The sequence below is a fragment of the Leuresthes tenuis genome, unplaced genomic scaffold (assembly GCF_036924035.1).
Source record: "Leuresthes tenuis unplaced genomic scaffold, fLeuTen1.0.hap1 SCAF_5, whole genome shotgun sequence".
Lineage (NCBI taxonomy): Eukaryota > Metazoa > Chordata > Actinopteri > Atheriniformes > Atherinopsidae > Leuresthes > Leuresthes tenuis.
In genome coordinates this window covers 19,030,221-19,043,437 of record NW_027325359.1, presented here as the reverse complement: position 1 = coordinate 19,043,437, position 13,217 = coordinate 19,030,221, and the positions used below count along the sequence as shown (strand labels likewise).

Here is a 13,217-nt window from a genome sequence, read left to right as displayed (position 1 = left end):
TTCTCGTGGTTCTGCACCATTCTGTCTCTCTCTATCTCCCTCTTTGGGTATGTAAGCTGATACCCATTTCAACTGGGTTACTCATGTCCAGCACATCCACACAAAGAGCCTGGATAAAATAAACATGCCGCGTCAGATATCTTGGAAAGAATCTGTCATGGGTTTGGGGCTAATCACCTCCAGAAGGGGCTTGACTCAAAGCCTGAAACGTTAGCCTCTGTCGGGGAGTGCTGGCTGGGCCAGCCTGGGTTGGGCTGGCTAGGCCCCGGGCACTGGGGATGGATCCGGAGGAGGGGGTGCCTTTCACAGGTCAGGACCGGAGGAGCATGGGCTTAGGTTAACCTAGGGCCATTCACAGAGACCCAGGATCACAGCACCGCGAGTCAGCTCCCGACACACCACCTCTATCGCTACTGTCGCCTTAGCTTCATGGTCATCCTGTAAAAAGGCAGCAGGAGTCGTCTCCTCAAGAATTAAGCTGGTTAGAGTTACACATTTTACAGGATCCCACTCAACCGGATCAGAAATATGCCTCAAGATACTGAGTTTAAAGCAGAATGAAGGATGACATGCTAACCAGAGACCCCTCGTTAAGTTATCCGCTGATGTAGCTGTTAAAATTCATTGCTTGAGAACGCTGGTCCTGAATGATAAATTATCAAGAGAAAGGTGGAGAGCAAAAGCAGAACTGGATTGTTAAATGTGAAAGGTCATTTGAATAAAAAATGTTGCTTGTTTGCTAGTTGGCTGAGAGTTCATCCCGGCATTAGAAACTTGATACAATACACCTGCAGTAGAAGCTAACAATAGATAACTATCTAAGATGCTAACAGAGCGACTCATAACAAATAAATTATGCCACAGGTGGTAAGCTTTCTCATTTACCAGATGAGGATGCTATATCACAGAAAAACAACCTCAGAACAAGGGGACCACTTTACAATTATACAAAATTACCAGCTTGTTGCACCTAAAACAAAGAAATTCAAGTTCAAGATTTTCTTGGAGCTTTATCATGAAGTGACAATTGAATGCGCCTTACTGCCCAATTAAGAGGTATTTCATAAGCATATCAACATTGGACGAAGAGCAGGCACTTTACTGCCTGTTGGCAAAGGCTGTTGTTGCAGCATGCCTCTGACTGCTGGATGACCGCAAGCTTTGTGCTCTCTGGATGCAAGGCCTTGACCCAGGGGGGCGGGAAAGGGAGGTGAGGTGGGGTGAGCAGGAAAGATGGAGACAGGCCCTCATGATAAAAGCCAACTTTCCCCCATCCTCCCTCCTGCTCTCCCTCCAGCTCCTCTCTCCCTTTTAAGTCTGGCTCTGTATGACTCAATGCCAAATCATCGCTGCACCTCAGGGCAGGACATCAGGCCTTGGTAGAAAAAGACGGAAGAAGAGATCTGTCTCTCCTCTGACAATCAGACTACTTCAAACTACAGGCAACCTGTCGACCCTCGCAAAGTCCCTGTATAAATAATGATGAAGTTCTTAGGAAATCAGCGTGTGTCATCTGTAATGCAACCAGTTTGGCTCTCTGAAAGCACATTGACACAGAAAAAAAAAAAAAAAGAAAGAAAACAATTTATTGGCAGAACGGTTTAAGCTGTTGGTTGGACCACAACACAATTCATGAAAGGCGTAAACCAAAAGGGGAATTCCATTTTTATCTTTTATTTTTTTCCAAAACCTTTTAATAGTTACCAGTACTTGTAAGTTTGTCTTACCTACAGACCTATTGTCTACACTCCACGGAATTAATCCATTTTTGCATCAAAAGTTGGATGTTTAAACAGGTTTATCAAATGTGGGTACACCTGGTAAAATGATTATATTTTTTCCCACTGCCATGAGTAATAAGTTTATCCTCATTGCACTACAACATACACAGAACAGGGGTTACATCCACTAACACCACTACCTCCCATGGGATAAGTGCTACAATAACATGAAGGGATGACATTACACTGTATTAATGACGCGAACCCCATAAGGCTAGTAAGATACTGTGTTTGAAATGGTTAAAGTGTTGTACTGTTCATATACAGTTTTTTTTAGTAGGTAGAGTTAGCAGATTAAGCATGTTGGGCATTACTTGTATACAGCAGTGCTTGATAACTATTACGCAGTATATTCAGTCATGTGTCACATAAACTTCAGCAGGATAGTAACACACCAAATCTGAGGGGATGGACAGCACAAGGTTGCTGTTTTTGGTTAAGAACATGTTGTAAATTGACACCTTTCTCCGCAACACAGACATACTGTAAAGCTTTAAGAGACAAATATGGGTGCACTATTAATTTAAACAGTGACCACAGCTGTCACCGCATGGCTTCGGGGTGTTAGGCGTTGCGGTCTAATTGTACCAATGGAGTGTACAGATTCTGTGCATTACTTTTGGTGTACCACATGATTAGTTGGTAGTGGATTGAACAGTACTATGACACCGCTGTGTGGGGAGCCACCAGGGACATTATTCAGAATTAGTTTGCATACACACATATGAAATCAAACTCTCTCACAAACTGTATTAAAACCTTGCACACGTACTAATGAAATGCACTCATACACTAGTAAAAAGCCCTTATACACACATGAGAACAAAACTTTCATACCCACGAGTGTAACTGCTTTGACGAATTTACACTTGAAAAGGTTTCCACTAATTTATATAAGGGCTTTCCACCAATGTGTATGATATGTGTATGAGAACATTTCATTATTATGTGTGCAAGGTTTTAATACAGTTTGTGCGAGCATAAGTGTGTATGAGAGTAATTCAGGTATGAGAGCATTTCATTAGTATATATGTAAGCTTTTCAGCATAGTTTATGTTTATGCATTTAGCAGATGCTTTTATCCAAAGCGACTTACAATTGAAGATATAACAAGTGATATAAAAAAGCTAACAGCTAACAGCTAACTACACAGAAGGAAACCACCAGTCAGACCCTGTCAGAGGTGACAGAATAGAGATAGAGTGCAGGCATAGAGGAAAGCACAGAAAGATAAAGTGCAGAGATATATAGATAGAATAGCATGTAAGTGAGTTTGATTTCATATGTGTGTATTCAAGCTAATTCTAAATAAAGTCCCTGGTTGCTCCTCATACAGCTGACTCATTTCATAGTGGACTATATAGTGAACTGGGGCAATTCGCACACAGAATGCGAGTGTGCTGCCAGCTGCCCTGGAGCTGGTCTGAGTGCAGCACCCACATTGAAAACTAGTGTGTTCTCCAGCTGTTGCAACATAGTAATGTGCTTGGAATCAACTTCATAACCACCTGAATCTCACCAGCGATAAATGCAACAACAAAAAAGCCTGATGCTTACATTTTTCTCTCTCTTTTTTTTGATAAACTGAAAAAACAAGCAGTGTTTCTTACATTTACTTTAACTGCAATATCCTTTCAGAAGACTTTTGGGCGCTCATGGCCTATATTTGAAAGTGGCTGGATGGGAAGTGTAAAGTAGCGACGTCCAGATGAGGACTCTCGATGTACTGAAGCTTTCGGGCCAATTGTGTTGAAATATGGTTCTTTTTCTCAAGACTTCGAATCAAGCTGATTTGGTCTGAGCTGTGATAAATGATGCAGTGTACATGTGTAAGCTATTGTACACCGATATTTAAATCATTTATTTAACTTAATGTCCTAATTTTTATAGAATATTTCATCCATTAGTTAAGATCCCAAATCTGTCATAGTATTTGTGCCATCTGCCCGGCTTTTTTTAATTTGGAATTTCTTTTTTGGTCAAAGAAACAAATACATCTCAATTTTAAATCTACAGTACATTAATAGCATTTGTAAATATTGGCAATTTTTGTCTTATTTCTATTCATTTTGACAACTTTCTCCATTTCATCCACAACCACCAACAAACAACCCACAAAGAGCTGCAATTCTATCAATATAGGATATCGACTCAAGGTGACTGGACAGTGTGGTGGTAAGATTGTTGCCTTTCATGTGGGTGACTGGAAGTTGAATCCTGACCCCCTCACATGAAAGGTACTACCTCCAGTTGGGGCCAGTGCCTTATCCATTAGGCCACTGGGGCACATCATTCTTGGAAGAATGATGCAAGTCTCGAATCTGGACTTCTTCTGAAATGACCCTTCCTGCACAACACTTGCTTGAAAGCGTCAGTAAATGCAATCCAGGATGACATGCAGCAGATTCCAGGACAGAACCAGGACTGGCTATATTCAGTGACCTTTATAACTTGGTAGAGCGTATGAATCTTGAATATTTCATGTTTTTTGTCTCATCAATTTCCTTTCATTTGTTAATATACAACCCTTTTTGGATTTTAGGCTTGCAACATATTCCGAAAAAAGTGAGACAGCAATGGTATAACCACTTTGCGATGTTGCCATTCCTTCTCGCAACACTTAAAAAGGGGTTCTGGCATTGAGGATACTAAGCCATTAAGCATTTCTGTTGTTCCCATTATTCTTACAAACAAGTCTTACAAACAAATTTTACAAACACGTCTTTGGGTCAGCATTGTCACAATTTTCATGAAAAAAAATTCAGCGCTTTCTCTATTGCATACAAGTGAGGACTGCAAGCAGGTCAGCCCAGTAGCTGCACCACCTTCTTCCTCAGCCATTTCTTCGCAATGTGCAGAATGTGGCTTTGCATTGTCTTGTTGAAAAATGGATTCACCTTTTTGGAAAAGATGTTGTCTTGAAGGCAGCATATGTTGCTCTGAAACTTTTCTGCAATAACGGTGCCTTCGTAGGAGACTAGATTACATTTGCCACGGATACTGACAAACCCCAAGCTATTACAGAGCCTGTCTTTTGGTCTTCTAGCTCAAACAGTTTCTGATGACCCTTTTCATCTTTGGTCCAGAGCATACCGCATCCGTTTCATCCGAAATGTTTGAGGAATACTGGTTGGTCTGACCATAAAACACGTTTTCACCGTGTGATGGTCCACCCCAGAAACCTCTGAACCCAGAGAAGTCGACACCGCTGCGGAACAACATTAACATGAGGCTTCTTTTTGGTACAGTAAAGTTTTAAGGGACATGTGGTCTTGTGGTTATATCAGCTGTTGATGAATGACGGTTTTTGATACAGTGCTGTCTGAGGAATCGAATACGCCAGGTGTCTGTCTTAGGCTTGCGCTCTTGCCCTTTATACACATACATTTTTCTAGATCACTTGAATGGTTTGATGATATTCTGTACTGTAAAGGGAGAAATATGCAAAACCCTTTCAATGTTTACTTTATGAACACTGTTTTCAAGCAGTTCAATGTTTTTCTTACACAAATATTGACAAACCAGAGATCACATCTTTGTTCTTCAAAGACTCAACCTTTCCATCAAAGGTGCTTTTGTTCCAAATCATAACTGAAATCACCAGTTGACAGTTGACTTATTTTTTGTCTGTTTAACCTCATTATTAGCCTCCATCCAAAACATTTAAACTGACAAGAATAAATACAAAGACAAAACGGGAATAAGTATTTAAATAAAATACGACAGGGTTTTAAAAAAAAAAAACGTGTAAGGTAGCATACTGAGGCTCTACCTTTTAAAGAGTATCTGTTGTATTGTGCAGGACTTTTTCGTGCCTCCTTTCTGAACATGGCGAGTCCAAGGGAAGGATCTTAGAGAGTTAAAAAAAAAATTAAAAATAGAGTGTCAAGGCAGGACAGAGCAGGCCTAAAACAAGAAGCAGAAAAGCAGGATACAACATTCGGAAAATATTAGAACAGCGCTCTGGTTCCACTGAGGCAGATGCCATTAGCAGTTACAGCCGACATAGACCTGTGTGTCGGTGGAGCAACATGACAAGAGCACTGCTATTAGAATCATGCATTTGCAATTCTGATCAAAGAGCAGCCTCCCCCGACATGACCTACATGCATGACAGGCGTGGCAGGACTACTGTTTCTTGGAGCAGAGCAGAGGTGAGGTCACCTTTCACTGCACCTTCACTCAGCCACTACACTGAGGTGGAATGAAAGTCATCACGAGATGACTTGTCAAGAAGTTTCTTGGCAATCGTTATTTCCTTTCCAGACTTTCGCATAAGCCCCAATAAGAGGCGACAGGCCCTGGCTTCTGCTGTCTGTTATGGCTCGTTAACATACATGGGGTGGAAAGGTTCACTGCAGTTGAGGCACGATAGGGAGAACAGAGATGAGAATGAAAGGGCTCAAAAATTAGTGTGGATTTTTTCCACTTTAGAGACAGATTTATGTACCAACAGCAGCTTTTTCCATACTGCAAGGACAGAATGTTTGGGACTGAAAAACATTTTCTACAACCACATGAAAATGATTCTGTTCACCCATAATTGTTTCACAGGCAAACACAGAACAGAAAAAACAAGCTTAAGAAAAGCAAAGCTCAAATAGTTTTTTTATCGCAGTCTGAGCATACTCACTTCGATTCTTCTTCTGCTGTTTTTTAGCCGACTTCATCTTCTGTGCTCTCTTCAACATGAGTAGAGCTGTGCGGCTGTCAGTGAAGCCCCTGGAGACAACGAGGGCAGTAATGTCAAACTGCAATTCTTTTACAATTAAATAACCACACACACAAAAAATGAGACATCGACACAATGTATGATTAAATGATGAGTTACCATTCTTCCAGAATCTTTTCTGATCTTTCAGATAGACCACTGAGCACTGATGATGGAGCAGGAGATTGGTCTCTGAAATCAGAAAAAGGTCATTAACACTTTTCAAATTTACCAATGCATGTTTCATAGCGTAACTGCACAAGATGCATTTAAACTCCATCATATTCACATGTTATCAGTGATCTCCACTGATCATCAAAAGAAATCAATAATTCTGACTGCATGCATCTGTAAAGTCCTTTTGAATGTCCCTCTAATGTTGAGATCGACTGGTGCATTGATCGACTGGTGCATTGGGTCTATTTTTGCAAGATAATCAGAGCTGGATGTGTGAATGGAAATTAAAGTATGTTAAACATGGGCATAGATAAGAGTCATATTGATTTATACTTTCAGGCAAATGATTTGTTTCTTATATCGACATATCAGTTGTGATATCAAACCAAAAATATAAAGAACTCATTTAGGGCGCCAAATTAAAGAGTACAGTGTACTCATAAGTTTAATGTAGTTCACAAAGATTTTATTTTTCTGTCTTGGCATCATTGGTGGTCACTGATCCCCTTATTCTAATGGCACCAAATTAAAGTCTGTTTAAAGCTGATTAACCTGAAATACAACATGTCAGGAAATGATGGTTGAAAGCGTATGCAAACACTGAGAAATCTGGCATACTGAATTGTGGACTCCACAAGACATGACAGTCGCTGACTGTATTTTGCTTTGTGGTTATGGTTTAATATTGTTCAGAGCTTAGTGCAAAGCTGGGAAATGAACATTATATTTTGTATGTGCTCATGACTGACTCAGTTTGTTTGGTTAAAATGAACTCACTTCCGTTTTCACACTCAGTTTGGTTCATCTGAGTGGACCCACCCTCAGCATATGTAAGCTGAGGACACTGCTGATTTTTTTCACTATTTTGAAACCTAATTTCATACACTTGCCAGCAAATTTCGCCAGTAATGGGAAAACAAATTTCTCATTGTTACATTAACACTTAAAATGTTTTTTTGTTTTTTTTTTAATCTCTCTATTCATTGCATAGCTGAAAACAAGCAGATTAAACTGATTTCATAATTTTGTTTTGTTTGGTGTGGCTTTTTCTACCTGTTGGAACTCTTTGGTGAAATTCTTTGTACAACCGAGTCCACGTGTTGCCCAGCCATCCAGGCCTGCTTTGGACTCTGTACCAGTGGTGGTGAACATAAGTACTCGGAGTAATCATGAGAGGACACAGGAGGCTGAAATACATATATTAATCGGTGTTAGCGATAATGTACAAATCCTATCACTTAATTTGATGAGATTTCTAAGTGCTTGCTGGTTCAACAAATGCATAAGCAATAGCCATGCAGAAAGAAAAAAAGTAAAAATAAAATAAAAAACATAGTGCTGTAATTCTTCTCACGTTCAGTTTTAACTTGGAAGTTATTATCTTTATCAGTGAACAGGGAAGCATCAATTGAGGTATCCTCAAATGGTTATTCAAGAGCTTTAAATAATAATAATAATAATAATAGCAATGTTTTAGAGAAAGTTTGTGAGAGTTTAACCATTGTCAATCTTCTCTGTCTACCTTAGGAAAACGAGAAATAATACATACAATAATATCCAGTCAAATTTAACTCAAAAAACACATTTTCATTTTAATTATAGCTGTTACTTTCCATTAAAAAAAATGTTTTCACGTTTATGGCATGCTCATATGTAAGTCAAACTACCAGCATAAATATTGTCCAGATTCCATTTTCTCCTTATCCAAGTGCTAAATAGTTCACCCCCGCCTTTGATGTGTATCTCAGTGTCAACACACTGAGGCTGACCACATCAGCAGCTGTAGCACATCAGCCGCTCCGAACCGGCTACCATGATGTACAGTGCTGAGCGCTCTCCAAAGAAAAGATCCAACGAGAGGTAAATGAAGAGGGGGGGGGGCAACATTTCTGCAAGTGTGAAAAATGACATCTGCTGGTGCTAAATGACCCTCATGCCTTCAGTAAATAACCTTGTTTTTCAAGAGAATAAAAGCGTCAGTAAGCAAAATGCATTGACTGGACATGGGGTGGTTAGTCCTGAAAAATAGAAAAAGTAACAGGCCACTTTTACTATGATAACAGTCCATTAGGTTTTCAGAATATCAGATAATATCCTGGGAGTTTACCTTTTGAGATAAAGGCTGCTCTGACACGGGGCGATGTCTGGGAGGTGAGTCCTCAGAAAAAGTCACTGTCCAGTATTTCTCCAGTGCTGGCTTTGTGCATAAAAAGAATCAAACATAACATGGAGCATGTACTATAAAACATTATTGTGTCCATGTGTCTGTCAATGCACATGCACAGATCTTTTCTAGCAGGTTTGCGTGTGGATGGAGAGCATGGTGGGGATGTACATACGTACTTTTGTGCATTGTTGTATCAACCTCTTTGCAGCTCTGTGCGTCTGATGGGTCATGGGGTGGGAAATTACTGAACCATGAAAGTGAAGAACACATGAACTCATGCATACCTCATCAAAGACAAATTCCTCCACATCCACCTCCTCAAAGGCGTCCTCCTCTCCAGCGTCAGGCCATGTGACAGCAGCAAGAGCATATGCAAGCCTCCTCCTCAGAGTGAAGCCCCTCCAAAATGCCTGGAGGTATCCAGAGTAAGAAATGGTCGAAAGCGATCCATGAATCAGAGCAAACGTAAATACTGTATGTTATCCCATTAGGGAGATAAAACATGTTAGCTCCCTATTTTAATTGCTGAACGTTCTGTTGTCTGAACTCTGCGTGACTCCAGGCTGCTCTGAGACAAATGGAGCTCCAGTGTGCCTCTAAATCCTCCAATTCCCAGAGGGCTGTGGGGGCACACTTCACTTCGAGTCAAGCCTCGCAGGAATTCTAGAACTCTTACTACCGCACTTCTTTGGAATCTGATTAATCACTTCATACCCGTCCAAACACACACTCAAACACACACTACACTACAACCCCCCACCGTCTTCCTTGGAGAATCCTAAAGGACTCATCAAACACTTTTTGTGTTGAGAGGGGATTTGAGAGAGGTGGTGAGTAGCATGTTTTTCAGAGCAGCAGCTTACACCTCTGTGCGGGGGATTATCCAAGAAAGTCTCAATGGCATGTTTGAGGCCTGCATTCAGGAATTAATGCTGAGGGTTGAATATGGATAGTTTCTTGTTGTAATCCACTGTGTCAAAGTGACTTCCTCCCAGTTGTGTTAGTAAAGCGATTAATTACACATTCACAGCTTAATGAACAGTCTCTTCTTACTCTGACAGACCAAAATTGATGGAGCCATTTCAGATGCCCAGGTGAGTCTGTCACTATGACAACTTAAGAGGGAAAGAGGTTTGGCGTGGGATGCTACAGTTAAAATATTGAACCTTTATTCTAGCTTCACTCCCTGGCCACCAAGATAAATTAGAGGTTTTGGGAGCCCAGTTTGAAATAGTTCCAAATGTTTTACCTGGATGACAGTTGCCGCATAGTCTCGGCCAGCGGCGCTCCTGTTAATATAGGAAGGTCCAGATTCAGGCTTTTCACCGTCTCCTCTTATTTCCCCTTCTTTCTCCACGATGGAGGGATCAACATTCCCACATTTCAGTCTGTATTTCCTCCACCGCCGCTGAATCAAAACCGCCGCTGTGCTGCTCCAAAAATGACACGCACGCAGACGAACACACACTCAGAGTGAGAGATATACATGATGTCATAGTGCCTTCATCTTTCAAAACACAGATTTATTACTGAGGAGACATCTGGAGAGCAGGACCCTGGAGAGTTTAAGCCTGTCCAGAGCCACCCTTCATATCAAAGATCTATAGCCCTCTCAAAGATAGCACAGTGTTAATGATGAAGCTGCGTGTTAAAATGAAAAAGATCTTCAACATCTCCTGCTGTAAATCACTTAGAGGAGGATCCAATGATGACAAATACTCTGCAGCAGAAAGTAATAAAATTCTGAGCTGCTATAAAGAGAATTATATAAAAAGCGGAGCGCTTGCTTTCATTCAGTAGTGTCTAGTTATGTACCATCAAAGAATTTGGAGGCTCTCATTACATACATTATAATCAGCTGATCTTTTGTCGACAGTTAAGTATGTAATGCAATGGCTCTACAGAAGTATACACGACTGACTCAGATAAAACATCAAGTTAATTACTTTTTGAGGTCCAAATCATGAAAGCTGGACACAAACACTTTGTCAAGACTGAATGAGGTTTTTTCTCCATTTGATGTGAAGACGGGAAGAGTGCCAGAGTTAGTTTTGCTAACTGCTGACCCTGTCCTTGGATCAGTGGCAACAATGTCAAATGTGTCGCGCAGACTCTCTTCAGCTGGTGTCTCTTCATAACCGCTGTAGCTACATCTCATGTTGTTCTTGTTTGGGAAGACTGCTGTTTGTTTGCTGTTGGTATCCATTTCTGGGTAGTAAATACAACTTTCTGCTGTTTTTAAGTCTATGTTCAATTCCTTTTCTGCTGTTGTATGGCCTTCAGCCAAGTATTCAGCAGACGCAGTAGTGTCACCGTATTCATGGGCGAATCTCTGATCCTCAGCCAGCTTCTGAGCCACAGTGAAATGCCGGCAGAAGCTTTTCACAGCATCCAATGGAGATGAAGCATTGCTGTAAAAAAATGACATAAAAAAGTCACCGCTTTAGGCACCATAAAAACATTTTGTATTAAGTGTTGTAGAAGTCTCGGCCCCAGTCACCTAAACACACAAAAAAAAAAATAATTCAACCTACTATTTATTACATTAGCTTATTCCCAATGAAAACAGCTCACTGGCTTTTCCAGAAGCAGATGGACAGAAAGAGGCCAGTGACATTTGTAAATCAACTTAGAACTGTGGATGACTGGCTGTGAAAGGCCCCCACATCGCAACTTAGATAGCAAGGTGTTCAGATGGAATCATAACACCCAAGGTATGAAGAGCAAAGTGTGTTTTGTTGTCAGTATAGATATAACAACATAGCTGCTATCAAAAAGTCCTACCTATAGACTACTCCAATATTTTTGCTGAAGGGGAGAACACTATGGAATGGAAGCATTGAAACAAAAAGGATGGAAACATGTAAATGTTTACACATAATTCAAATGAGGTACAGAGCAATTTTGTTTAAAGCATACTGTTACGAAATAAAACTGAAGAAGCTTTATTCAAGATACTAAATCCTAATATATTCTGCTCTAATAGCCCAGTAATAAAAATGAATGGTAGTTCAGATTTTTCCATTTTTATTTGTTCCAACAAACCCTGCAAGGTAAGGTGTTTGATCCTAAACAGGTATCTGTGTGTATTCCAGAAGAGACAAGAGACTTCCCTGCCTGCTCTGTGGGAGCCCCTGATGCATAATGTCTCTTTCAATGAGGGACAAACTGACAACAAAGCCACCTCAATGGAAACTTAATGAATCTATTAACCGTGCTTTGCTCTGCTGCCCTCGCCGTCCTCAACCCTGAGGGGCTGAGACACACTTGGTGTGTCTGGAAGGTCGGTAGTGTTAAGTAGTACTGCATCTTCTCTACAAAGACCTAGCTCTTCATTCTCAGTGGGGCAAGAGAGAGGAGTCAGGGGGTCACAGAAGACTGTGACCCCAATGATCATCCCTCCCTGTACCTGCTGGTTCGCTCGAAGGTCATCATAAACGTTGCACAAGTATGATGTATGAAAGCAGGAGGCCATTTTAGATTGTTCAATCAGCACAGTATAATACTCGTGAAAGGAAGTGGAAGTTACATATTGATTATTATTGGCTTTGTCCGTTTCGAGCCCTAAATGTAGAAAGCAAAATCAAATAAAGTTTCACCTGCCGCATCCCCCTAATAACTGTTATGGCCAAAAAAAGATTGTCTCATGGCACAGCTCAAAAAGAAGGGATCCAAAACAAAATCCCATGGCAACCTGTAGTTCAGAGTTCGACAAATGTTTCAAGTGGGAATAATTAAAGTTTGTTTCTCTGGGCACAAGCCAGGTTTTCACGAGCAAGACAAATCTGAAGCCATCTCTTGAAAAGCCCCAAAAAGAAACATGAATCAGACACGTTTTCATTGACTGGTCTGAAGCAAATAAATTGAGTTGCAGAGTTTTACCAGAGGGTGCCTGCATACATTGAACTGCTAGTGGTTGTAATTCAGTAGAAGAAGCAATTGTCCTAACAGGAAACTAAACTCCAGGAGGAAAAAACTATATCTGGCATATTTCCTCATATGTAGGAAGACTCTGTTTATTGCTTGCCGGCACAGATCTGAAACAGGTTTTGAGTCATGTAATTTCAATTCAAATTTTTTCCAGAACAGCTGTGATTTGCAAAGTTATCCCCCAAAAGCCACCTCATATGTGCATATTAACTTTAAGCATCAGTGGAAGTTTTCCCTTTTTTACTGTTGCCATTCACTTTTCTTTTATTTATTCTTTTTAATTCCTATCATATCTTAATGTGAATCAAAAACAGCGATGAAAACCCAGCTACTTTTTTCTAAGATAAAGAATTGTGCAACAAAGTCATTCATTTAGAATATTAAAAGCAGAAGATATTTATTTCATCTACATAACAGTGATGGAAATACACATGAAATGCATCTCTGCGAA

At 40.4% G+C, this 13,217-nt stretch overlaps 1 protein-coding gene across 1 annotated transcript in view; it reads right to left on the bottom strand.

Moving 5' to 3' along the window:
- lrriq1 (leucine-rich repeats and IQ motif containing 1) overlaps positions 1 to 13,217 on the bottom strand; it is a 38,484-nt gene that overhangs the window by 8,530 nt on the left and 16,737 nt on the right. Inside the window, exons 12-19 of the mRNA XM_072385267.1 lie at positions 10,783 to 11,247; positions 10,086 to 10,266; positions 9,121 to 9,246; positions 8,777 to 8,866; positions 7,723 to 7,856; positions 6,613 to 6,684; positions 6,415 to 6,503; positions 5,554 to 5,631 (exon numbers count right to left, since the gene is read on the bottom strand). Of these exons, the coding sequence (XP_072241368.1) occupies positions 5,554 to 5,631; positions 6,415 to 6,503; positions 6,613 to 6,684; positions 7,723 to 7,856; positions 8,777 to 8,866; positions 9,121 to 9,246; positions 10,086 to 10,266; positions 10,783 to 11,247 (1,235 nt within the window). The remainder of the gene's footprint in view (positions 1 to 5,553; positions 5,632 to 6,414; positions 6,504 to 6,612; positions 6,685 to 7,722; positions 7,857 to 8,776; positions 8,867 to 9,120; positions 9,247 to 10,085; positions 10,267 to 10,782; positions 11,248 to 13,217) is intronic.